This window comes from Sciurus carolinensis, chromosome 8 (assembly GCF_902686445.1).
Source record: "Sciurus carolinensis chromosome 8, mSciCar1.2, whole genome shotgun sequence".
Lineage (NCBI taxonomy): Eukaryota > Metazoa > Chordata > Mammalia > Rodentia > Sciuridae > Sciurus > Sciurus carolinensis.
The window spans coordinates 23,962,138-23,989,432 of NC_062220.1; the positions used below are offsets into that span (position 1 = coordinate 23,962,138).

General features: G+C 35.1%; 2 protein-coding genes across 2 annotated transcripts in view; one reads left to right on the top strand and one right to left on the bottom strand.

The window, feature by feature from the left end:
• Positions 1-554: 554 nt before the first annotated feature.
• On the bottom strand, positions 555-6,977 carry Ssmem1 (serine rich single-pass membrane protein 1). The gene is made up of 3 exons (XM_047562762.1): positions 6,795-6,977; positions 3,022-3,076; positions 555-1,258 (listed from the first exon to the last, which is right to left on the bottom strand). Exons 1-3 carry the CDS (start codon positions 6,975-6,977, stop codon positions 762-764), a joined length of 735 nt encoding a protein of 244 aa, XP_047418718.1. The 3' UTR covers positions 555-761.
• A 2,140-nt stretch (positions 6,978-9,117) lies between these two features.
• Tmem209 (transmembrane protein 209) overlaps positions 9,118-27,295 on the top strand; it is a 33,964-nt gene continuing 15,786 nt past the window's right edge. Inside the window, exons 1-9 of the mRNA XM_047561143.1 lie at positions 9,118-9,153; positions 10,113-10,249; positions 10,374-10,432; positions 11,450-11,581; positions 12,095-12,336; positions 17,588-17,789; positions 23,685-23,860; positions 24,472-24,543; positions 27,118-27,214. Coding sequence (XP_047417099.1) covers positions 9,151-9,153; positions 10,113-10,249; positions 10,374-10,432; positions 11,450-11,581; positions 12,095-12,336; positions 17,588-17,789; positions 23,685-23,860; positions 24,472-24,543; positions 27,118-27,214 — 1,120 coding nt within the window. The 5' untranslated portion in view covers positions 9,118-9,150. The remainder of the gene's footprint in view (positions 9,154-10,112; positions 10,250-10,373; positions 10,433-11,449; positions 11,582-12,094; positions 12,337-17,587; positions 17,790-23,684; positions 23,861-24,471; positions 24,544-27,117; positions 27,215-27,295) is intronic.

The window sequence follows — 27,295 nt, forward strand, 5'->3', positions numbered from 1 at the left end:
CCTTTGACTATAAGTCTCCATTTGTCCTTGTTGTGTTAGGAGTTGAACTTGATTTATCTCCCTATTGACCTTTATTGCCATAGCCCTGTATAAAATCTTCATTACCATTTTAACAAGTATCAGAAAAATGTTTTCTTTGGCACCTACCATGCCCACAGGACAACAGCTGTGGACAGCCCATGGTCCATCTACCCTTTGAGTCATGCTGCTTCACTCCCTGGTCTACTCTAGGAATCAGTTATTTTTTTTAGGCCCCTGAGTTCCTCTTCCTCAATAGCCCCTAGTAAATAGATGTAGAAACAGAGCTCCAGTAGAGTTGTTTGAAAGCAGAAACCTAGAGAGGATGGACCAATTCTAATCCAACCAACTTCCTCTAGTTCATTCCATCAGTCAGATAACCAAAGGATATGAATAAATTTAAATGGTTTCTTAACATAAATTTATTTCCAAAGAGCTTCCTTATTTGCATTATAGACATAAGCAAAATACACACACTCAAGGCATGAAATATCTATTATATGCTCTTTTGAATAAAAGAAAAATCACAGTGACTACATCAGTGTTCCAGTGGTGCCATAAACAAATCCACTGACCTTTCCTTGAAAAAAAGAATTGTCTGAAATTTTACCTCTTGTGTTTCAAGTATGTTTTTGTTGATAGTAGAGAAACTTTATTGTAAAAGTCTCCTCACCTAGGGCTCTGGTGATTTTTCATTTTTATTAATCTCTTTCACTTGGTTTCGAGTAAGGTAAAGATGAAATTCAAAATTTTTTGAATTTTGGATTAATGTCAGGCAAAGCCTTTTCCTCTACAATATCGCCCTTCCTGGTGACCGAAACTGAAGTGCTCTGTAGGAAATGGCGTGTCAACCATTCATTGGTTCTCATGGCTTTGCAGTGGAGGCAGGGCCTTTCTCTGATTTGGTAATTCACCAGATTTCTTTGCCTCTGAGCTAGTTTTCTCCTCTTAATACCGGTTGGAAATAGATGCTGCTCACTTTCACTCTCCTTCCATGAGGAGGCTCCTGAGTTGGATTCTTCACTGTCACACTCAGTAGTGTCACTGTCATGTTGGGTCCGATTCACCTGATGGAGTTGAGAATGGCGCTTGACTCGTCTTTGTTCAAGATAGGCATTGACCAAGGCCAATTCTGAGTCAGTTACCGGGGAAAATTGAAACTGTTTGGTTTTTTTCACTACTTGAGTAAAGTCCCAGGAACCATCTCTGCTTTGTCGCTTATAAGAATTTTCTTTGCTTGCTAACCAAAAAAACAAATGGACAAGTTAGACACATGGTTGTTTACTGTAACTTCACATTATCCAAGGAAGCCTACAGCATGTGTGGGCTCACTGGTAAGGGCCAAATGTCAAGTCCCTGCTTTTATTCAGTTATGTGCACGGCTGGCAGCTGACTGCACTTACCAGTACCATACCCCATCTCCCAAAGACCAGAGGGTCAGACAGATGCTTGATATGTCACTTTTGAAGTTTTGCAGACTCCAGAATATTAAGAACAAAGGGGAAAGTCTCCAAACTTTTCCAAGGAAGGACTTTTTCCCCTTTGTCTTGAAGTCTCAAAGATTCAAGTGTGTACATGAGGGTGATTTGGGTAGCAAAAACTAAGGATATTTTCTTTGTGCAGTTGTGCACTGGTGTTGGCTCAAACCAGCTCACTAGCGTTAATAAATTTTCAGGAATTTCATGAGATAGTTACACATAGTCATTACTAAAAACCATACAAATTTACAATTAAATCAAGCCACTAAAAAAGGTAATAATTACTTAATAACCATCACTTCCAAATTATTGTACTACAGTTTACTGTGCTGTATGATCTTGAAACTATTCACTTATGTCTGTTGTATCTGGGTGCTGTTGTATCTGTTGTATCTGCTGTGTAAGGGTATGCTACTGCACATCTCTCCCCAACTCCATGTTCAGTGACATGCTGGTAGCTTGAAACCAGCTTTGATGGGGTTACCCTGAAAATCAGCAAACACAAAAGATCAGGGTTTGATGTATGGTTTTGTTGATTGTCTAAGATTAAGAACGTGACAGAGAACATGTTACTAATGCAGATTTCAGAGTCATGCCTGCAGCCACTACCTTGTGAATAGCTCCCCAAAATGAAATGTTCTTCCAGTATTCTCAAGTTATTAGCCATTTCAGCAAAGAAACCACTCATATCATAGACAACCATGTTAAGTTCCAACATAACATCTGTTTCACTCTCATTTGAGGAAAACAACATTCATGCTGAAACTACACCCGTTCAACTGCAGTCATGCTCAGAACGTAAGGGTCTGGCAAAAAATCAAGAAGAGGGCTGGGGGTGGTAGCACACACTTGTAATCTCAGAGGCTAAGGAGGTTGAGGCAGGAGGATTGCAAGTTTGAGGCCAGTTTGGGCAACTTAGCAAGACCCTGTCTCAAAATAAAAGATAAAAAGGGCTGGGGGTATAGCTCTGAGGTAGAGCACCCCTGAGTTCAATCCCTAGTACCACCAAAAAAAAAAAATTCAAGGAGACCATTTTCTGTGCATCAGTGGTGTACACAGAATTTACCATAAAGGGCATTATATATTTTATTATTTATAAATCGTGTAGATTGTATGATATATATCCTTTCAATAAAAACATGCACATTTTGGGAGAGCCAATTGTTAACCTTTACCAGCACACCACTGCTTATAGGTTATTGAAAAAGATGCACATCAGCTCACTTTCCTGTCTAGCACTAACAGCAAAATGTACAAAAGGCAAGTTAATGTAAAGAGAGAGTGCTGAGGAATGAAAGGAGAGCTTGTGTTCTACCTACGACTAATTCATTGCTTCTGATGGCTTGGCTCAAGCAGCGGAGCTGTCCTGAACTAGGAACTAGAAAAGCAAGGAGCTCACCCACTGGGCCTTTGCTGGGTGGAGAGGCCCTGCCATGGTTTTAGCTGTTCGCCTCTGTTGCTTGCTTTCCACACTCAGCACATGCCTCTCATCATAGTCTAGTACCAGCCACACACCAGCTCTCACCTTTACTTACTGAAGCACTTGTCCCACTGTCTTCATCCTTTTTAGTCTCAGACATCTGTCTCAGAAATATACATTAGTTAAGAGTGATTTCAGTTGTTTTTCACTAATATTTACTTGTTAAGAAAAACTATTGCCCAAGGCAATAGTGTTCATGACTGTTTTTAAACATTCAGCACAGTTAAATAAGTACTTGTTGAGTTCCTATAACTGTGATTCTACTTCTGCTGCCCATTCAGCAGATCATGCTTTGACAACATAATCCACCAAAAGGTTCTAATCTAAGCAAAATGGAACAGAGACAGGAGAGAAAATAATGCTGAGGAGGAGCTATAGGTTATAAAGTTTTCCTTATATTCATTTACATTACACAGAAATTTCATTTAAAAACAGATTCAATAGTACTTCAATTCATTCAAAAATGTTTTTAAAGAACATTTGATCAGGTTGAGTTATTGATTTTTTTAAATAAAATGTCTGATAGGAGACATTTACATATACAAATATCTTTACCTGAATTCATGGACTTAATACCTCCTAATCTTTCAGAAAGTTTCCTTCAAGATACAACAATAATTTATTACCTGTTAATATGACATTCAGAAGAAATGGATTTCTTCAAATAGACCAATTCCAAATATTCTGCCCCAAGACCCTATAAATATATTTGTCCCATATTTCAGATTAGTGTCCCACTTTCTGATGCTGAAAATGATTTTTCAAAAGACACAAATACAAAACAACTTTCAGAATGTATCAAAAACTTTAGAAATATTCATTAACGACTTGACATACGATTCTTTCTCAAGGAACCTATCACCAGGAAATAAGCCCCCAAAGAAAGAGAGCTTTTTACACAGAAATATTCATGATAGGATAATTAGGATGATATAAAATTCAAAATTCAAAAGTAGATAATGGCTAATTAAATTATGGTATGATCATATAAAATTTAGTTGTAAAACATTATAATAAAAGTATGTCATAACGAGATAAATGTTTTGATGTGGAGCTAAAACTCAAGATGCAAAATTGTATATAACAATATGATCACAAGTTTGAGAAAAATATGAAAAGAGATTTTAAGGAACATATGGATATAAGGGGTTGGCTTTTAGGTGGTAAGACAGCAACTTTTTTCCATTTTTTTCAAATTTTCTACAATAAGGGGAAGAATGAATTTATGCAGAAAGTCAAACTTCTTTTGGGTTTAAAAAGTGTCATACTTGGATATTTGTAACTGCAATCTAAGATCCTTGGCCCAGTGCTTTCTTGGTACCTAACAAGGTATATCTTTGTTTTGGAGGTAACAGTAACCATTCTCTGAAAATCTTGACAGTGGAGTCCTCTTTGAAGACACCTTTTTAAAAAATGGTTTAGAGTTCCATAAATATTTTAAATTCGATATGCATAGAGAAAATTATTTAAAAATTGGAAATTTATAAGCCTAAAAGTTAATAGTTGGTTATTTCTACATAATCTGGAGTGATTTGTCTATTTTCCAGTAATCTTCACATTTTCTCTAATGTGTACTTTTGTAATGGAGGGAGGAAGGTGTTTGAAAACACTTATTGGTTTTCTCTCATTTCTACAGAAAGCTTCCACATTTGATGTCAAATCAAAATATAACCACAAAATTAAAAGAAAGATTTTGCATTAAGCTAAGTGGAATCATACGGACTGTGGTTACAAAAAGCATTTTATTAATTATCTTTGTGTGTGACTTAGTGAGTGAAGACAGCAGCAGTGCCTGCCCTGAGGGCAGAGTAGAAAATGTGGGCTGTGCTCTGTCTTTCTGCCACTAACCCAGTCTGTGATCTTACCAAACCACTTAACACCTCCTAAGCTCAGTTTCATACAGGCAAAATGAGGATTTCAGATTAATATTCTCCAGAAAAATACCAGCACTAGCAATCTGAATAAACCCTAAACAACTATATAAGTTAAATAGAGTGTTGATAGTCTCTGAAAGCAAAAGAGTAAGTGCATCTTAAAAAGTGGGAAATCCAGAGGAAAACAGCGTGCTTCATGTTGGAGGATAATTACCACCACATTTCCATCGCACTATTACCATTACTTCAAGGTTTGTAAATAAAGTCTCATAGTTTAGCAGAGAAATGAAGAAGTTCAAAGTGAAGGAAAAATTCCAGTCTTCTTGACTAGCTCTCATATGGTTCTCAGATTTCAAATCTGGGACCCTTCAGGAGAAGCAGTCCCGCCAATTGTAGCTGCCACAAAGGATACAAAATGAAAGACAAAACCTCTAAGATAATTAAGGTTTTAATCAACACTGAATAGACTTAATTCAACATTTCAAACTATGCTTTGAAGTAAACAAATAATATGGCAGGAAATCTAGGTCTAGTCCCCTCTGTCACTCTGTCACTAATCACTTGTGTGACATTGGACAAGTCCCTTAATTTCTGTGGGCCTTATCAACTAAAAAAGGAGGTGGATAATGATCCCTTGTTTGCCTGCAAACAGAGCCTGGACCACATACTCCCTTGAGTCCTTGAAGCTCAGGGTTCAGAGTCTCCAAAGAGCTGATGCAAGCAAGGGAGCAGAGGAATAGCTGAGACCTCTTAAGTGGTCTTCATGATGAAATTGCCAATGATCAATTTCAATTTTTTGTTAATTTTCTAAAGTAGCTTTTCTTGCCAGGCCAGACAAATTCAATATACTTAGCTGGGGAATCTAAGACACATATAAACTATCACTATTCTAAATCTCCTTTTGGCAAAGTATTTACCTTAAAGAAGCATTTAGACTTTAGATGAAACTTCTTCTTGGCTGGGATATGGTAGGGGAAGAATCTTTGATTATTATAATGGAATCTGGCTGGCACAGACATAGCAAACCTCCTCTCTATCCAGAGCTGATATAGCACTCAGTCTAGCTGACCACTGCCAGACCAGGGCTCTGGCCATAATGCTCAAGGATGGTAGTTTGATTAATCATCAACCTGGCATTAATGGCCAGCAAGGATTCCATGTCAGCAATTTATAAGAGCTTGGTTGCTCATAATATTTTGGGGCTTCACAGTCCTGATAAAGTGCCTATGTCATTCCTAAGAGCATGGGATTTTCTTCTGCTGATAAGTGATCAAGAGTGGTGACTTTAGTTTTGTTTAGTTTAGTTCTGCATCTTATCCTATGTAGAAAGTGTATTGCCTCATTCTAAAATCCCCTAAATCCTGCATGTGTTTTTATCAATATGACTAACTTTTTTTTTTATCTTTGACTAGAATGAAATGGCTACAAAAAGAATTTGGAAGTCATTAACCAGGACATAAGTTTATCCCAGCATTACTTAGCATATAGATAAGTGACAAATAACCTAAATATCACAAAATTGAAGAATATCTATGATGTAACCACAAGACAGAAAATTAAGTAATCATTAAAAGTGCCGAGTGAATATAACTTTTGGAAGTGCTTACAGTATATTATTAAGTTTAAAAAGCAGGATATGAAAATACATACAATATAATGCCAGCCATGTAAGAGGAAACATTCAGAGATATACTGGGACAGAAAAAAAGAAGAAAAATAACCTAGAATGATGTACTCAAAAATGTTAACAGTGGTTATCTCTGTGAAATAGTTTTAAAGTTTCTCCTCCATTCTTTTTAATATTTTTGGATTCTCTAAAATGACCTTGAATTATTTTAATAATTAAAAAATAAATTTTAAAAAGTAGTTTCAGCAAAGTAATTTATGAAAAATCCCCTAGTATACACTAAAAATATTATTTAAAATGAAAAAATGATATCCTACCCAAACAGAAGCCCGAGAGAAGAACATCAGGACCAATATAATGACAAAATACCAAAGCAGGAAGTTCCCTATTGCCCCACAAGATTCATCCTTCTGGCATTCATAATCCTGATTTGGAATGGTAAAACTTAAAGGTATGGGGGGAGGATCTACCTCCCAAAATAAGGAAAAAAGGTCTCCCATGATGAATTCTTGCTTAGAAAATAAAACATGCTCAAAGGGATGAAGATGACTGGGAACTATTTCACTTCATGAAATGAAGTGACAATATGACAATTTCCCTGGCAACCCATTATGACATACATTTAAGGAACTATTACAGGAATTGCCAAGTGCTTCTTGTATTTCTAAGTTTTTAGAAGATTTATCCAAATTACTTCTACTAAAGTTTATGGTATTTTTCCCCAGACTTCAATATAGTTTGTTTGGCCTCAATCTTTTTCCCCCTGAAATTTTTTGTATACATTTTCATATCTTTAAATCTACGTGTCTAAGGTACCATCTGTATCAGTCTCTTATGTATATCATACCATTATAAATTAATATACACAATTCTAATGTTTCACAGAGTTGTGTTCCCCAAAATTCAAATGTTGAAGTCCTCCCTTCTCCCCCATTTGACTATATTTGGAGAGAAGACCTTTAAAGAGGTAGCAAAGGTTAAGAGGGGTCATAAGAGTGAAACCCTAATCTAATACTACTAGTTACTAGTGTTTTTATTAAAAAAAAAAAAAAAAAAAGGACGCACGGTAAGGTGACTATCTATAAACCAACCAGACAGGTCTCAAGAGAAATCCACCCCGCTGGCACCGTGTCATGGACTTCCAACCTCCCCGTTGGAAGAAATAAATGTCCGTTGCTTAAGCTACCCTGTCTGCAATTTTTGTTTGTTTGAAGAGGCACTCATGGTCTGTAATATTTTGTTATGGTAGCTCAAATACATAATGGCAAATGTCTATCAAATTTGATTGGTAGTGTTCTTTTTTAAGCCTTGAATAAATGCACAATAGCCTATAGATTACATTAAGATGGGGAAATAAAATGTGTCTGTTAAAAATTATATCAAATGTATACTATTTTTTAGTAGAGTTGGACATGGAAGTGGTAGGAAGCTGATATTCTAATTTTGACTGTACATTGAATTGAACCCCTTGAACAATTTTCAAGTTACTTCATGTCTAAATCCACAAGTAGAGTCAAACAATATTACTGTAAAAACAATTTAAAATGATTTTAAAATCTCACTTTAAAAAATCTGTTGGATCTTTAAGCATAGCATACCTGCAGATTTTCATTTGCAATACAGTAAACTTCATTTTCTTCTATTTAAACTTGGAATCATTTTAGGAAAAAGTTTAGTTACTAGAAGAACATGATATAACAACCCACTGGTTTATCAAGACCCTGGCTTAATGTTTTCATTGACGGACACAATGAATATGCCCAATGAGTCCCAGCTCTGAGCATCTGGGCCATTGGCTCTCTGGCCAGCATCATGATCTCCAGGAGATCTGGGACCCAACTCAGACCTGGGCCAGAGCTGAGCTGGATGTGCCTCCTTAGGGCCCACTACATTCACCTCACTTGGCCTTCACTGCACCTCTGAGACAGTAACCAAGGAGTTCTTTTTTATAGTTCACGCCTAGCTCAGTAGCATACTATTTGTATTTGTTAAATAGAACCAAACTCAACTATTCCTTGATGAACCTTTCCCTCATAATCATAAGTTCCTTCAAAAGAATTTTCAGGGAAATAGGTGTTTAAAAAAAAAAAAAAAAAAACTCTAATCATTAACTTCAATAAAACAAATTTTGAAGTTTCTTGTTACTGTTGCACTCTCATTTCTCTCATATACGAATATTTAAGAATTTACGTCGAACCAAAACAATTAGGGGAAATTATATATATATATATATATATTTTAACACAAGGAACAGAAATGCTTTGTCATTGCTCATGGTGTCCAGACACATCATGCACACTCTATCCTGCAAATTACCCATCCTACTAAATCTTACAAATGTGAGTACAAAAAAGCCCTAAGGAAGCTAAAATTATATTAATACATAAAAATTCATCTTGTTATAGTTATTACTTTTTACTGCGGGTTCAGAATCTGGTCTGAATTCTGCTGCTCAGTTTTCTCCCTGCAGTTAGTGAGAACTACAAATCCGAGCCGTTTCCCTGGTAACACAGGAGCCCGGTCCCTCCGCCCCGACCCTCCTTCTCGCGAGAAGAGACGGCCCAGTTCTTCCGGTAACTGTAGCTTTACCCGCCCGCTGCTTCGGCCTTAGCGCTTAGCTTCGCGCATGTGCAGTTGGGAGTGGCGCGAGTTCGCGACTTCCGGCTGAAGAACATGGTGCGTTCTCGGGGTCGTCTTTGTGCTTCCTGGACGTGGAGTCCACGCGGGCTTTAGGAGTTCCGCGTTTACTGATCTGCACGGGTTTCAGCCAGGGAAGATGTGGCTAGGCGTCCCACCACTTTTAGTGAAAGGGAGGAAAGAAACATTAGGGGTGACTAAAGTTTGTACTGAGGGAGCCTGGGAGGGAAGCACTCTGCACTGGGGAGTTGTGATGCGGTGTCAATGGCGGGTACTGTAATATACTGTATGGGATACGACTCCGTAGCAGGAACACGTTTTCCACTTACCTGTAAGATTGAGTTTAGCAAAAAAAGGAAAGATAAATCTCCATGTGAACCAAAACTGATTGCACAGTTTCCCCTCCTTTTCCTCTTATTCCTTTCACACCATAGATACCCGCTGTCTCATATGTAATTCCTTGAACTTTATCAGCACACAAAATGAAGATCCTTGGCTTGTAGAAGTCCCAGAGCAGGGTTATTTAAGGTGGGACATAGTGACGACTTCTGCGTTACAATGCAGAAGGAAGATCTTCATCATGATTTACGTGATCCATGGACTCTTTTCTCCCCAAATTTGGGTATTTTGAGTTTTTTAAATTAACTTTTGGTCTAGTCTTTGTGACATACTCCAAAGACAAAAGGTGGAATGTTTGTAGACATAATAACCAACCCCTAAATTACAACAACAAAAAGACATTTTTATTAATTGAAAGCATCGAATTGTTTTCTGAAATAACCAGCCAGTTCTCTTTTGATTTCTCTGTGGTGCCAAAGAAGATATAATTTAGGGTTCCCTTTGCATACACTTATTTCAGAATGGAAAAAAATTTTGGTTAGATATTTTTAGAGATGAAGGAAAAAACAATTTTTCTTCATGAAGGACAGAAAAGTTTTATTTCTTACATGGAGAAATTGTTTCTTTTTATTTAATTCCTGTGATTTTGCTTTGAATAGATGCAAGGAGAGGCAAGCCCTAGTGCTTCCCTTATTGACAGAACCATCAAGATGAGAAAAGAAACAGAAGCCAGAAAAGTGGTTTTAGCCTGGGGACTCCTAAATGTATCAGTGGCTGGAATGATATATACCGAAATGTAAGTTAATCAGCCAAAAAAGTTGAAAATTTAAGCAGCCAGTGGTTGGTTCCATGGTTTTTTTGTATGTGTTTTGATTTTCATTGTTGTTTTTTTAATTGAAAACACTTTCTGATATTTTCAGGACTGGAAAATTGATTAGTTCATATTATAATGTGACTTACTGGCCCCTCTGGTATATTGGTAAGTAATTTTCACTGTAATTGAAGTTTACTATCAATGAACAACTTGTTTGTGGTTTAATTCAGATATAGTATTCATTCCTTCATTCAACAAATACTGATTGTTTACTGTGTTCCCCAGACTGGGAGTATAGCAGGAAAGGAACAAGGTAAAGCCGTCTTATGGAAGAAACATTCTAGTAAATAATCAAATTAATGAACAATACAATTTCAGGTAATTATGAGTTTTGTGAAGAAAAATTAAGTTCGGGAATGTTGAGATTTGTATTTGTTACTTTCCTGAAATGCTCTCTCCACATTTAAAAGATTAGCCCACATTTCTATTCCGTGGATGCTTTCCTCAGTTTCCTCACTCTTTCCTCTTCTTTTGTCTGCTTTTCCATAATCCTTGAGTGTAAAGAATCCCTTGTAAGATGTTAAAATAAATCCCATAATCTGCACACATTAGTCTACAATCTGCCATGAGAGCTGGTATGTTAAGTGAAAGAGCAAAGGATTTGGAATCTATAGACCTGAGTTAGAATCATGGCTCACTGTCTAGATGTATAGTCTTATAAAAGTCATTTGGACTGGGCATAGTGGCACATGCCTATAATCCCAGCAGCTCCAGAGGCTGAAGCAGGAGAATTGCAAGTTCGAAGCCAGCCTCAGCAACTTAGAGAGACACTCTCTCAAAATAAAATATAAAAAAAGCGCTATGGATGTGGCTTAGTGGTTAAACACCCTGGATTCAATCCCCATACCAAGAAGAAGGAAAAAAAAGTCATTTGGCCTCTCTGTGACCCTCGATTCATGATTAGAAGGAGGGTAAAGCTATTTCTTACACAAGATTATAAGGATTAGTGATAGTTTGAAACTCATTGATAAATTCTGTACACCTAATAGATATTCATTAAATGATAACTGTTATCAGGTAGTTTTCAATTTTGTTGTTAATTTGCTAAAATATGGAGGGTTTTTGTCCCCCATCCTGACATATACCCCCTCCTTTTTTAAATAAATTGTTGTTCTCTTCCAGAGCTTGCCCTTGCATCTCTCTTCAGCCTTAATGCCTTATTTGATTTTTGGAGATACTTCAAATATACTGTGGCACCAACCAGTCTTGTAGTTAGCCCTGGACAGCAAACACTTTTAGGACTGAAAACAGGTGGTGAGTGTTTTATATCTCTTGCAGAGGTGAGGATAAGGTTAGAAATAAATCTTTTTTAATTTAATTTTACCTTTTCATAGACTCAGAGCTAGAAGGGACTTATCAGGCCTTCTGGTTAACCTGTTAAGCAGATCTGTAGTAAACTTGTCTTAAGACCAACCGTTGTTATTCCTCTTTCTATAAATTGAATGGAACTAGCATTTAGCAACCTTACGGATAATTGTTCAATTAAAATCAAATGACTGGTTCTTACATTGAAACCAATATCTTATTTTGAACTCTGGAAATGGTAAAAAACTAATTTTTGTGTCCTTTAGTAATAATATTTTATATAATTTAAAAACCAAGTTCTTATGTCGCTTTCTTTTCTTCCTGAAAAAAGGTCCGAGTTCCTTAAATCTGTCTTCATTAAAAAAATTTTTAAAATACATACATGTTTATGTGTTTGTGTATCAGTGTCTGTGAGCATATGCACATGCATGTGTATAAAATTTTTTTTTCTTCTCCTTCTAGTTGTACAGACTACTCCTCCCCATGATCTGGCATGCCCCCAAATCCCTCCCTCTCCGCCTTCCCCTTCAATTCAGGGTCAAAGTGTATTGAGTTATAGCCCATCTCGTTCACCTAGTACCAGTCCCAAGTTTACCACCAGCTGTATGACTGGATATAGCCCTCAACTGCAAGGTCTGTCCTCTGGTGGCAGTGGTTCTTACAGCCCTGGAGTGACCTTCTCGCCTGTCAGCACTTACAATAAGGTAATGACACTTTTCTCTTGGTCAGTCACATTATTTTAGAATTGGGAGGTACATTGAAAATCATCTAGTCCCACCAAGCGTGGTGACACATGCCTGTAATCCCAACTACTTGGGAAGTCGAGGCAGGAGGATTGCAAGCTTCAACTTTAGCAAGAGCCTATCTCAAATTAAGATAAAAAGGACTGGGGATGTACTCAGTGGTAAAGCACCCCTGGATTTAATCCTGATACCTAATCAAAAGATTTTTAACAACATCTTAGAGAGAACTTGCGGTGTAGCTCAGTGGTAGAGTGCTTACCTAGCGTACACAAGACCCTAGGTACCACAAAAACTATTATTAATTTGCACTAAATATCTGTGAAGTTCCTGATAATTTGAAGGGGATAGGTGACTACCCAAAAGAATTGTACCAGTTTATATTGTCACAGAAATGTTTAAGAGTATTCATTTTATCATACCTTTGATTATCAGGTTAATCAATTTTTTATAAATCTCTGCTGATAAAAAAAAAAAAATGAGAATAGTCTATTGTAGTTTACTGTGAATTTCTTGCAAAGCCACTGAACTATATCCAGAAGTTCTCATTCTTTACCCACTTGTCTTTTGGGTCTGTATCCTCAGGCTTTTTTTCCCTCTTAAGTTGGTATTTTAATTATGGGATTTTTGAAAATATACATATAGAAGTTTTTAAATTTTAATAGTCAAATCTGTTTGTCTTATTGTGGTTTATTCTGTCCTAAATTTAGAAATTTCCTTTGTGAATTGATTTTTTTTTCCCCCTTTCTGTGATGTAAGGTGATGTTTTTCCTGGGTATCGCATGGTGTACATGTAAACCCAATGACTGGAGGAGGCTGAGGCAGGAGGATCACAAGTTTGAGGGCAGCCTCTGCAACTTAGCAAGACCCATCTCAAAATAAAGATCTGAAATATAGTTCAGTGGTAATGTGCTGTGCTACAAGGTTCAGGCCCCAGTACCCACACATAAACACAAACATGCACACAAACATACAGATGAGGATTTTATTTTTGTTTTTGCTAAAATTTATGTAGCCCCAGTATCATACATTATGACTGACTTGTTAGTCCTCATTTATATTATAGTGTAATCTTACATATTATACGATCTTTTTCTGGGCCATTCTGTTCCTATAATATGTCTCTCTTTGGTTCTTTATATAGCACTTTCTCTGTAGATTGTCCATATTAAAAGAGTTAACAAAAAAATGTCAAACATTGCTTCAAAATCAGGCAAATTGCAGCTTATATTTTATCTGTACAAAAGAAGTGATAGTGAGGTCTACTACCAAAATAATCAAGTACAATGTTTATTTTTAAAGAACCAGTCTTTTCTTGCTCACTTTTCCTACATGATCTTTTGCAGTCATCTTTTCTGTCTTGTACATTTTTCCGTTTACAAATTAGATATAAAAAAATATGAATTAAGATTCTTCACATTATAACTTTAAGGGAGAACATATTATACTGGACAAAAGGTCATTTAAATTGATGAAGGAAATGATACATCATGAAGATATAATAGCCACAATCCTTATATGTTGAATAATATAGCATCATAAAATATAAAGCAGAAATATGAAGAGAAATTAATAAACAATTATAGTGGAAGATTTTGGCATTGTCAATTTATGTCCAATAAAGTGTGCCACAAATAAGGAAACAAATATTTGAACAAAGTTTCATAATACCACGTTGTTAAATATATTGAATACTGCATCTTTCTTTTGAAATGTCCATGGAATTAGACAAACTATTTTCTGACACTTTGTATTTTCTGTTCACTTTGTGGACTGTAATAACACCTAAAAAGCTCAAAAAATACAACAGGACAATTTTACTTATGAATATAAGTGAAAATCATGAATTAAATAACCATTAATATTCACAGAATATTAAGATGCTGATTTTTTTCCTAAAATAAAATAAAGGATAATCAATGACCAGGAGGTTTATTCTACCAGAGCAAGAAATCTGTTAGTATGCTCTGTTCAAGAGTCCACAAAAAACTAAATTTTTCTTTTCTTTATATATTTATTTATTTATTTTTGTAGTGCTGGGCATTAAACCCAGGGCCTTGCACCTGATGGCAAGCACTCTACCAGTGAGCTACACCTCCAACCAAAAAGTAAATTTTTGAAAATTATTTTCTAAAAACATCCATTTGAATATTAAATACTTTGGTTAACAACCGATGTGGTGGTGTACACCTGTAATCCCAGCAACTCGGGAGACTGAGGCAGGATGATTGCAATTTCAAGGCCAACCTCAGCAACTTAGTGAAACCCTATCTCAAAATACAAAATAAAAAGAACTAAAGATGTGGCTCAGTGTTAAACAGTGCTCAGCACCAAAACAGCAACAACAAAACCTTCCATTAAGTAGCTGGATATAAGGTAAATATCTAAAATCAGTAGCTTATAATCATGTAAAGCATTATTTAGTTAGATCCAAGGGGATTTCAGAATTCCTATCCTAATTGTAAAAACCTAACATTCTAAGATTGAGCTGTAGAAATATATATGGTCTATATGAAAACGTGTATATTACTGTGAAATATAAAAAATACTAAGTGAAGAGAGAACATTAATATAGAAAAAAATGAACCATGAAAGATTTTATTTGGGGTTTTTGTTTTGTTTTTTTATTTTGTATTGGGGATGGAACTCAGTGCTTCACTAAGCTATATTCCCAGTTCTTTCTGTTTTGAGACAGGGTGTCACTAAGTGGTTGAGGGCCTCACAGTTGCTGAGGTTGGCCTGGAAGATGCAATCCTCCTGAGTCACTAGGATCATAGGCATGTGTTACCATGCTCCTCTGGGAGCTAAGAAAGTTTTGAGTAAGAGTTAGGGTATATCCCAGTAGATGTTAAAGCTATAACATCTGTTTTACTCTTTTAAGTAAAATATGACTCTTGACCAATTAATAGACCAGTTAATACAATAGTACCCAATAAGTTGCAGGAGGAGAGGGGAATAGAATTTCATCTGATTAGACAGAAGGGATTGAAGGGAAGGGAGGCAGGATGGGAATAGGAAAGATAGTAGAATAAATCGGATATAACTTTTTCTGTGTTCATATATGAATACAGACCAGTGTAACTCTACATCAGGTACAACCTCAAGAATGGAAAGTTATACTCCATGTATGTAGAATATATCAAAATACGCTCGACGGTTACGTATATCTAAAGAGAACAAATAAAAAATTAAAAAAAAAAATAGTGCCCCAGATATAATCTTAGTATATATAGGGAATTGATATGTTAACATAAAATAAGAGAAATCAGTGTAAAGGAGGATTAACATTTTTATTTTCAAACAGTGTTAAACAGTTATAAGATCTGTAATTTATTCTAAACTAATATGAATTGATCATGAAACACAATAGAAAAAATTGTCAATATGTTTAAGCAGTTAACAAGTTATACAGATGACCAGTAATTGTATTTATAGTGTTTAACTTCATGAGGATGAGAAGTGCTAATTAAATGTACATTTAAAACAAAATATTCTTGTATATCAAGTAAACTAAAGTAGTACTTCTGATGAACATATAGTGAAATAGGTATTTCTGTCTATTAGTCTCTGATAGGAACATGATTTAGTGTAATATTTTCATTTAATAGATGGGAATATGTATTTTTTTAATATTTTATTTAGGTGTTTATAGACCTTTATTTTATTCATTTATTTATATGTGGTGCTGAGAATCGAACCCAGTGTCTCACATATGCCAGGCAAGCACTCTGCCACTGAGCCACAACCCCAGCCCGGGAATATGTATTTTTTAAAAGTTTATATGCCTCAGCCAAATAAGTTCAGTTTCAGAAATCTATCCTAAAGAAAATCATCAGAAATTCAAGCAAAGATGTATGTATAACAGTGTTCAATATTAATACTATTTATAGTAGCCAAAACTTGCAGACAATCCAAATGTACAGAATAAGAGAATGTAAAAACAAATTATATTTGTATATTAAAATATATGGTAGTACAAATAATATTTTTAAGAGATACAGGAAATAGATAACTTTTTTTTAAAAGTATATAAAGCTAAATAGTATTGTCTTAATTATGTAAATGCAAATACATTGAAATAGCTATGTACATTTTAAAGATTTCAAAATAGACAAAATGTGAAAAAGGATTAAATTATCTCTGGGTAGTGAGTTTATAGATAGTATCTATTTTCTTCATAAAATTTTTCTAAATACCCATATTACTTTTTCTAATAAACTGTTTTTAGAGCAGTTTTGTGTTTAGAGCAAAATTGAGAGGAAGGTAGAGCTGTCCTATAACTCTTCTTATAAATATACTCCATTAGAGTGGCGCATTTATTACAGCTAATGAACCTACATTAATTGACACATTCTGTGGGTTTGGACAAATACATAATAACATATATCCACCATTATAATGTCATAGAGAAAAAAATCCCCTGTAGTCCACTTATTCATCCCTCTTTCCCTCCAAATTTCTTGTAACCACTGATCTTTTTACTTCCTCCATAATCTGCCTTTTCCAGAATGTTTTATACTTGAACTTAAACATGTGTAACCTTTCAGAGTGACTTCTTTCACTTAGGAATATGTATTTAAGTTTCCTCCATATCTTCATAACTTGATAGCTTGTTTCTTGAATAATATACCCATTTCACTCATTCACCTTCTGAAAGACATCTGTGTTGCTTCCAAGTTTTGGCAATTATGAATAAAGCTGCTAAAATATCCATATGCAGGTTTTTTGTGTGGGCATAAGTTTCGAGTAAATACCAAAGAGTACAATTACTAGATGGTATGGTAAGAGGATGTTTAGCTTTTATAAGAAACCACTCAACTGTTGCAAAGTGGCTGTACCATTTTACATTCCCACCAGCAATGAATGAGAGTCCCTATTGATCCACAACCTCACCATCATTTGGTGTTGTCAGTGTTCTAGATTTTGACCATTGTACGGGTGTGTTACTTTTTAAAAGTTAAAAATAAACAAAAGTTAAAAATAAACCACGTGTGGTGGTGCATGCCTATAACTCCAAGAGACTTGGGAGGCTCTAAGGCCAACCTTGGCAACTTTGTGAGACCCTGTGTCAGCATAGAAAACAGAAAGGGATTGGGATATAGCTCACTGATAAAGTGCCCCTGGGTTGAAACCACAGTGTAAATAAATAAAAAAGAAATAACAAAAATAAATTTAAATTAAGAAAAATAAACTTGACTTCTTCTATTTTGTATAGTTGGCGAGCTTTAGTCCCTCTCCTTCTTCTCCATACCCTACCACTGTTGGCGCAGTGGAGAGCAGCGGCTTGAGATCTCGCTACCGTTCTTCACCCACTGTCTATAACTCACCTACTGACAAAGAGGACTACATGACAGACCTGCGCACTTTGGACACTTTTCTTCGAAGTGAAGAAGAGAAGCAGCATAGAGTTAAGCTAGGTACACAGTTTATTTCTATCTAATGGAAATATTTTTTGTTGTCATTTTACATAATCCTTATTATTTTCATTATTTTAATACCTCTACGTGTATTTTGTCTCTTTTATTAATATAAGTGAAGTTTAAGAGACAAACACATTTTGTATTTTTATGCATTAGAATTAACTCCCATCAGATTTTAAGAAGTTAAAATATAATTGAACTGAGAAGTCTTGAACCTTTTATGTATAGTAAGATTGAAAGCCTTTTTATATAATGTAAGTTAAAATTTCTGGTTAAAGCTGAGACTAGGCCAGTGCTTATTGGCACATACCCGTAATCCAGATACCCAGGAGGCTAGATTTTGAGGCAGGAGGCTCACAAGTTGGAAGCTAGCATGGGCAGCTTAGTGAGAACTTGTCTCAAAATTAAAACAAAACAAAAAAACACTGGGGTTGGAGATGCTGAGGATGTAGCTTAGTAATAGGGGGCTTTCGTAGCATGTGCAGGGTCCTGAGTTTAGTCCCCAGTACTTGCTAAATAAATAAATGTAATAAAGTTGAGGTTATAAAATAATGTTTTAAAGCAGTCTGTAGCAAAACTTATTCAAATAATAGTTGTCTCTTTTGAGGTAATCTTTGGAAAGCTGATATGGCAGGGCAGGTTGAGGAGAAAGCATGTATTGACTCTAAAAATGCTGCTCTTTTTCAGAACATTTTAAAATTTGTCTTTTAGTATTTTCCTAAAGCTTATGTAGTTTTCCTAGGGAGGGAAAGTTAGCAAATCTTAATCTATTTGTGGTGGATTTGATTATTACAAAGTCAATTATTTGAAACCAAATTAGATTATTGAACTGAGTAATGATTTTTCCCCCTCAGGAACTTTCACAGAAAGCACATTAGGTGCTAAAGCACAGCCATCGTGAGAAAGCCAAATTATTGGACCATGGCTCTTTGTGTCGCTTGAAATCTCTCTAGGGAGTTTTAATTTAATTCTGCCTGAGAATGCCACAAATGTCAAAGAAACAAATCAATATTATCTTATTACTTTTGATACATGCTTTTTTTTTAAATTTTGAAGTATTTCAAATCTACTGAAAATGATACAGGGTGTAACACAAAACAACCTCTACACATGTTTGTGATTTTTAAATATTTTCTGACTTCATTTTTATTTTTTCCTCAGCCCACAGAAGTTTATTTAGAAGTGCTGTTGTTGTTTGCAAGTGTTATTGGTGTCACTTTTAATTTTCAAGCCTGAAGAGGCCTGATTATCTTCATTTCCCCCTAAGTTAATTGTACTGTGGCTAGAGATTCTGATCTATATCTATTAATGTCTGGGAGTTTTCTTTTTCCTTTTTGTCTGTGGGTTTTCTTTCTTTCTTTTTTTCTCTTTCTTTTAGACCTGCTTTTAAGTTACTATGTGGTAGTGTGTCATTTTTTATAAATTTTTTTTGCTAAATTCAAAAGAATGCATAATCTCTTAATTTTGGTCTCCATATTTATTTATTGGTTAAGGTTCTTGATGATATTCTTAAACTTTTTATGTTTCTAATTTTTATCTGCTTTATCTATTATTTAAAGAAAATATATCAAGGCTCAGTGGAAGAGCACTTGCCTAGCATATGTGAGACACTGGGCTCAATCCTCAGCACCACATAAAAATAAATAAAATAAAGGTATTGTGTCCATCTACAAGTTAAAAAAAAAATATATATATATATATATGTATATATATATATATATAAAGTATATCAAGACCTTCCACTGATTTTCTCAGTAAGACCCTGTCTCTAAATAAAATACAAAATAGGTCTGGAGATGTAGTTCAGTGGTCAAGTGCCTCTGAGTTCAATCCCACTGATTTTCTTCAATAAAATATTTCTTCATAATTCTGTCAGATTGCTAAATATATGAGATTATGTTAAGTGCTTATAAATTCAGAATAGTTAATATTCTGGTGAATTATACCCTTTATTTTTATCTTTGCCTTGAAATCTGTTTTGTCTGACATTAACACAGCTATACTAATTTCTTTTGGTTAATATTTTCCTGGTATATCTAAGTCTATACCTGTACTTTTAAGATTCTTTTCTAAATTAAATTTTACTATATTGGTTGTTACAGAGACTGTCTCATTGCATCCTTCTATCTCTAGCTTTCACATTTTTTATTGTAAAATTTACATAAGACTTAACTATTTTAAGTGTACAATTCAGTGATAGTAAGTACATTGACACTACTGTGTGTTATGACCTTTATTTGTTGGCATTCTACTTACAAAATAGCATTCTACTCTCAAAAGAAAAAATAAAGCTTTTTCTTCTCCCCAGTTAGGTCATTTATTTTGATAGTTGCATTGTCCCAGATTTGGCTAGTGGGATCCTCTTAAACTTGACTTCTATACTTTTTTGACATGACATTCTTTGAGCACTTTTTCCCCTCAGATACTTTCTAGCATTGCAGAATATTCTAGACTTATCCTGTACTTTTGCTGGCTGGTTCTGGAATTAGTCTCTTTACCCCAAGAGTCCTAATTCATTTAGTGAAGCATATTTAGAAGTTAATAACCAGGTTCTGGGTGTTACCACTGTTGTTACTGAGGTATTAATACTCTAGGTCCTTAGAGCATACAGCTAGAAAATAGTTCATATTTACATCTCAATTCCAATTCAGCTACAATGGGTTTTTCCTAGTCTCTCTCTTTCCATATCTGTAACTCCTTTCTCCAGTAATGAGAAACTAGGTGCTCTACTGTCCCTCACTCATGTGTGCACACATTCTCTTTTCTGCTAAAGCATTTGAAAAAAAGTTGTGGGCCCCACACCACTTCATCCCTCAATATATCACATGCATCTTCTAAGAGCAAGGATGTTTTTCTTTATAAGTACAATATGATTATTGTACTTGAAATACTTCTGTTATTCATAGATATATTAATCCACTTGACTTAATAATGACTTTTGTAACTTTTTCTTTTACTGATGCAGTATCAAATGAAGGATTACATTACATTTAGTTGTCATGCTTCTTTTATCTTTTTTTTTCTTTTTTTTCTTAACCAAGGATTGAACAGGGCTGGGGGCGGATTTTTAACCACTGAGCCACATTCCCACTCCTTTTTATTTTTTATTTTTTTGAGACAGGTCTTGCTAAGTTGCTGAAACTGGCTTTAAACACATAATCTTCCTGCCTCAGCCTCCCGGGTCCATGGTATTATAGACGTGCACCACCATGCCCATCCCATTTGTCTTCTTTAATTTTAGAAATTTGCATGTTTGTTTTGGAGTTGTATGTTTGTCTTCTATGACATTAGCATTTTGAAGAGGTCATGCTCTTGTTTTGCAAATTTGTATTTTTCTAATCATTTTTTCATTATTAGATTCAGGTTAAATATTTTCTGGTGGGAATACAGCTTAGGTGATGACATATATTTTAGGGTTTCCCATCAGGAGATACAAGATACCATTTTGTCCCTTTGTTGGTGATATAAAATTGAATCCTTTTATCTCCTGCTTTGCAGCACCCTTTTCCCCAAGTGACTGTCGCATCCATTGATGAGCGTGCCTCCGTGGGTTAATGCAGTGGTGGCTGGAAAATGGAATATTATAATTTCTGTATTTTCATGTCTTTTACTTGAACTAGTTGGGCGATTCTCTAAGAAACAACTCTGTTTTACCCCTCAGCCTACTTTACGTGTTTTAATCACTTTGGCCTCTTGGGCAGCTCTTTAGCTCTCTGTATTTTAACTCACTGAATTTTTTTTTTTTTTTTTTTTTTTTTTTGACTGGGAATTGAACCTAGGGGCTCTAAACTACTGAGCTACATCCCTATCCCTTTTTATTTTTTGTTTTGAGGCAGGATCTCACTAAGTTCCTGAGACTGGCTTTGAACTCGAGATCCTCCTGCCTCAACTTCCCTCCCAGCATTACAGGCACTCATCATTGAATTTTATTTCCGAAATCCCACAGTGCTGGGGACTCGAACCTGGGCCTCGAGCATGTGAGGCAGGCAATCCATGAGATAGGCTATAAGGCCTGCACTTCATCATTGAATTTTAAAGTTCAGTCAGTCTTGTTTTTGTTTTTGTTTGTTTTTCATTTTTCAGTTTCATTTGGTTCTTTTTAAATATGTCTGATTTTTATAGAGATCTTATTTTGTTTTGTTTTCAGTTTCTTTTTCTATCTCAAAAATTCTTGGAGGTTAAATACTGACACTTTTGTCTTTTTGCCTATTTTGCTTGGAGGCTTGTTCCCCAGTGATTTGTGTGATTTCAGTTTGTTTTGGTAAGAAAGCCTTCATTTTCCGTAGTTTTATTAGTACTTTGCCTAATGTACTAGGCTAGATGGAAGTTCAAATGTGTGTGTGTATATATTTGTATGGTATTGGGGATTGAGCCAAGAGTCTTGCACATGCTAGACAAGTGCTCTACCATTGAGCTACAAACCTAGCCCTTCAAGGTCACAGAAAGTTTATCATTTTTAAAGTTACTAGTCAAAATGATTAATTAAAACAGGATAACTTTTTATGCTGTATCATGACCATATTTCTTACCCTCCTTTTCTGTTTCCTACTTGGAAATTAGCTTCACATGAAGTATGATGTTTCTTTACATAACTAAATTTTTATGCTAGCATAAAACATACTATATTCACCATGGCACAAGACTGGCTAACCTTCAAGGTTTGGTGAATTGAAATATTGCCATATTTCTCTTTCATGTTTTCTCATCTTTGTACCTATAAACATCACAGGAAAACCAATTTTAATATTTCATAGTCACTTCTTTTAAAACTTTGTCTAAGGCAAAAAAAAGTTTCTATTTGTGATTTTTGTGTGTGGGTATAAAGTCTTAATTGATGTTTTTGATATCTGTTAAACTAAAAAAAAAAAAAAAAAAAACCCTTCTAAGAATAATTGTCACTGGAAACTTGCTTATTTTTTCAGTCACTATACTAGGTGCTCGGAGAAAAATTACTCCCTGCCCTCAGGGAACTCAGATTCTCTTTGAGAAGACAGACAAATTGTAACCCTCAAGTGTGATGAGTACTCTGTATAAATAAGCCTCTGTAGGAGTAGATGATTTCTAAATGTAAATTTTTTTTACTCTTCCTATAAGTAAATGTATAAATTTTGTTATAAATTTAGAAGCATAATCTGCAGATAGTCCTTTTTCTTTTCTTTTTTCTTTTTTCTTTTTTTTTTTTTTTTTTGGTACTGGGGATTGAATCCATGGATGCTTAAACTGGGCCACATCCCCAGTCCTTTTTTATATTTTGTTTAGAGACAGGATCTTGCTGAGTTGCTGAGTGCCTCACTAATCTGCTGAGGCTGGCTTTGAACTCGAGATCCTTCTGCCTCAGCCTCCTGAGTTGCTGGGATTATAGCCATGCTCCACCACGCCTGGCTGCAGATAGTCTTTTAATCAACACAGGAATAGTAAATAAAACACAGTTAGTGCAACAATGAGTAAGGTCAGCCCATAGCTCAGAGAGTAGTCTATTAATAGAAAGTTGTAGTCCTTCCATTCAGCAGGTGCTTCTAAAATCAGGCAAAGAGCTTATTAGCCTGTTTATTTGCTGGAGAAATTTGTTTCTCACTGAATCATTTAAAAGTTTTACCAAATAGAACAAGCTTAATTTTATAACAGATATAAACACTGTCAACCACTTATAATTTTTATGGCTCTTAAGTTAATACTATTCAGAAAATGTTCTTTTTAATTTTTAACATGAGAAATGCATGCTTTCTAAAGAGAAGTTAATGTTGGGGAAGGGAGGAAAATAGATGCTTCATGAGGGGTTTTGACTTCTGATTCTTTGTCATTGCCTGGCTACCTGACTACCCAGTGTTTGGGGGGTAACAGCTAGATGTAAAAATGGTAACAAACTGAAATGGTTTCAATTCATTATTGTAGGAAGCCCAGATTCTACCTCTCCTTCTACCAGCCCTACTTTCTGGAACTATAGTCGTTCTATGGGGGATTATGCACAAACTTTAAAGAAGTTTCAGTATCAGCTTGCCTGTAGGTCTCAGGCCCCATGTGCAAACAAAGATGAAGCTGATCTCAGTTCTAAACAAGCTGCAGAAGAGGTAAATGGAAAATAAAAATGACAATATTTATGATTTTCAGATCGCTAGAAAGTCATCTACTCCTGGATCATTTTTTTCTTTAATCTCCACTTTACTAGATAGAACTATAAGTCTGGCACTCATTAAACAGAGGAAAGGCTTCTGTTTTACTTTGTGTACTGAAAACTAAATTATGTTGTACATTTTACTCTTTGTGACACATAGTTGACATTAAGGCTCTGCCTAAAATATTTTTTTACTTATATCATAGAAAGCCTCTCAGGTATCTAATTGTACTTAACATATACCAGACTCTTGCTTTTAAAATATATTTGGATTAGAACATTTGGCATTCTGTAACTTTATCAGTTTAGTAACAAACATGGGATTTTTATTTTGTCCTTAAAAGCAAGAAAAATGTTCTTTAAACTTAATAATGTAAGGAACTTTTAAAGATATAGCTGTGCATGAACAATAGTCTTGAGAGAATAATTTTAAAACTATGGAATATTAATTAAATGAATATTGATGTTTTTTGAGATTTTTTCCTAAACTTCAGGCACTTTTGAAGGATGATTTTTGGCAAGTTTTTTTTCTTCACTGATTGTTCATTTTAAATATATTTTTAATAGGTTTGGGCAAGAGTGACTATGAATAGACAACTTCTTGATCACATGGATTCGTGGACAGCTAAGTTTAGAAATGTAAGTTCTGACGTTTCTGTTAAGACATATTTGTCTCTTAATGTGCAAAATGTGTTCTTAGACTTCAGAGTTAGCTATTAGAATGTTAACATTAATTGTTACTAAAAGTATAATATGATTGGTACATACATAAGAATAAATATGACATTCACCTTATGGTGTCTGTCCATTTACATGAGATCGTTTTTCCCTCCATATTTAGTAAATCAGTGCATTTAGAGAAGATAAAAATATAGTATGTTTAACCATTAGGATCCTCTTCCCTTTCCCAATTTTTCAGTTGTATTTTCCAGAGAACTCAGTCTACTATGTACCTAGAATTGTGAGGGAAACAATTGAGAGGAGCCTTGTCCTCAGAAAACTTGAACAATTAGATGATGTATCCTTGAAGATAATTCAGAACATATAATTTCATTGATTTCTCTAGAGAAGAACCCTCTAATCTTTGACCTGGAAGTCAATTCTTCCACATCCAGAGGTGATTAGCTTATGTGCTTTCAACCCTGCCTTTTTGCCCAACTCTGTAGCACTTGTATGTTCCAGGTTCTGTGGGCACATTAACCCCTCCTTCACTACAGGTAGCTCCACCAACATTCTGTAGCAGGGTGGCAGCTGCTGCATCTTTAAACAGTCATCCATTTGTTCTGCATCTTCTAGCACTATATCAAAATCACTTGTACTCAGTTTTTATTCACTTACTTAAATAGGGTATCAAGAGGGAGAGATAAACATAATAATAACTTGCTTTTTTGAATGATAAGCCTGGACAACATTTTTTTGGGGGGGGGGTGGTACTGGGGATTGAACTCAAGGGCACTCGGCCACTGAACCACATCCCTAGCCATAATTTGTGTTTTATTTAGAGTCAGGGTCTTACTGAGCTGCTTAGCACCTCAGCCTTCCGAGCTGCTGAGATTACAGGCATGTGCCACCATACCAAGCCTGTTTTTTAAACAATAGTTAAATGAATAAAAATTGCCAGAACTACTCAGAATTTGATGGTGGAGGAATAAGGGCTATATCCCTCTTCCAGACATCTTAGATCATTTTGTTCCAGCCAAAGACCAGCTGGCAAGTAGATGGCATGTAGTAAATGTTAGAAGAATGAATGGATGAAATGCTGTTCTGGAGCTGTATGCTGTTGTACTTCTAATTATAAACTAATCTAAAGCTGGGCATGATGGCACATGCCTGTAATCCCAGTGACTTGGGAGGCTGAGGCAGGAGGATCGCTAGTTCAAAGCTATCCTTAGCAACTCAGCGAGGCCCTGAGCAACTCAGTGAGGCCCTGACTCTAAACAAAATAAAAAAAAGGACTTACTGGTTAAGCGCCCCTGGGTTCAATCCCTAATACCAAAACAAATAAAATAAAAAATAAACTAACCTAAAAATGCTAATATATTTAAAATAAAAAGTCTTGTTAAGAGTTTTACCTGCTTGCAAACAATTCCTTATCTGAATTCCTTAGGCTATAGCATACTGAAATCCTGAGTTCTCAGTATTTTTTTTTTTTTTTAAAGCAGTATGGGGGTGCCAGGAATCATGGTGCATGCCTGTAATCCCAGCTGCTTGGAAGACTGGGGCAGGAACATCACAAGTTAAAAGCCAGCTTGAGTAATTGTAACAACACTATTAAGAGTCTGGTTAGCACCCCATAGTCAACTACATTTATATATCTGCAGCAAAGTATATGGATAGGCAAAATAAGTGGAATAAAGTCTATAAATAGCTTAGTGTGCACTCAGTTCAAGTCTTGTCACTGTCTCACATTTTGCTTGCTAAGTCTTTATAAAAGAACTTTCCATTTTCAGAGGTTTTTAAAAATTCAGGTGAGTATAAGGAATTGTATGCCTGTATTTTGTCTGAAATATTTTTTCATCCTTTCATTTTATGGTTAAAAAAAGCATGGAAACAGAATTGGTGGTTACAGTTGCTACAGACACACACAAAACAAAAACACAAATATACCAAACAGGAAGTTTCTTGGGAGAGTTTTTTCACATATCAGAATGAGTGTGATACTAGCTATGGAAAATGGAATTTAAAAATCACAGTCTCTAAGTAATATTATAATATTCACAAACTGGTTTCAAATATAATGAATCCCAGTTTTTCTGTGCGTTTAAGGAATTGGGTTGAGCCTGTATACCATTAATCAGTTATTTGAAAAATTATCTTACAGATTGCAAATTAATATAAACTCTACATTAATATGTGAATAATTACCCTAGAAATATAAACTGAATATTATACTCTTAGATGAGAATAATAATAATAGAAAATACTAAGAAAAATTTAGCTGAAAGTTTTATATTTTCTTCAGAGGAAAAAATAAAACAGACATGTATGATTTAAGAATATAACAATTTGCATTCCATTTGCATGTTTGCTTAACTTTCTATAGACTTAAGGTGGCAGCTACTTCCATTCTCTTTCACTGTACTCTATGGTTCTGTTAATGTTCAAGTACAAGATAATAAAAAAATTTTAGGGTTGCTTGTAAAAATGAAAATAATTATTGGAGAAATACTTTGGAATTATGTATAAAAAAACCTATACCTTATTTCTTCTTAGTGGATCAATGAGACAATATTAGTGCCACTTGTTCAAGAGATTGAGTCTGTCAGCACCCAGATGAGACGTATGGGTTGTCCAGAGCTACAAATAGGAGGTATGTGCAGTAGAGTTCAGCATTTGATTTACTTTCAATAAATCAGCCAAGTGGAAAATACCTTCTTATAATGACCTATTA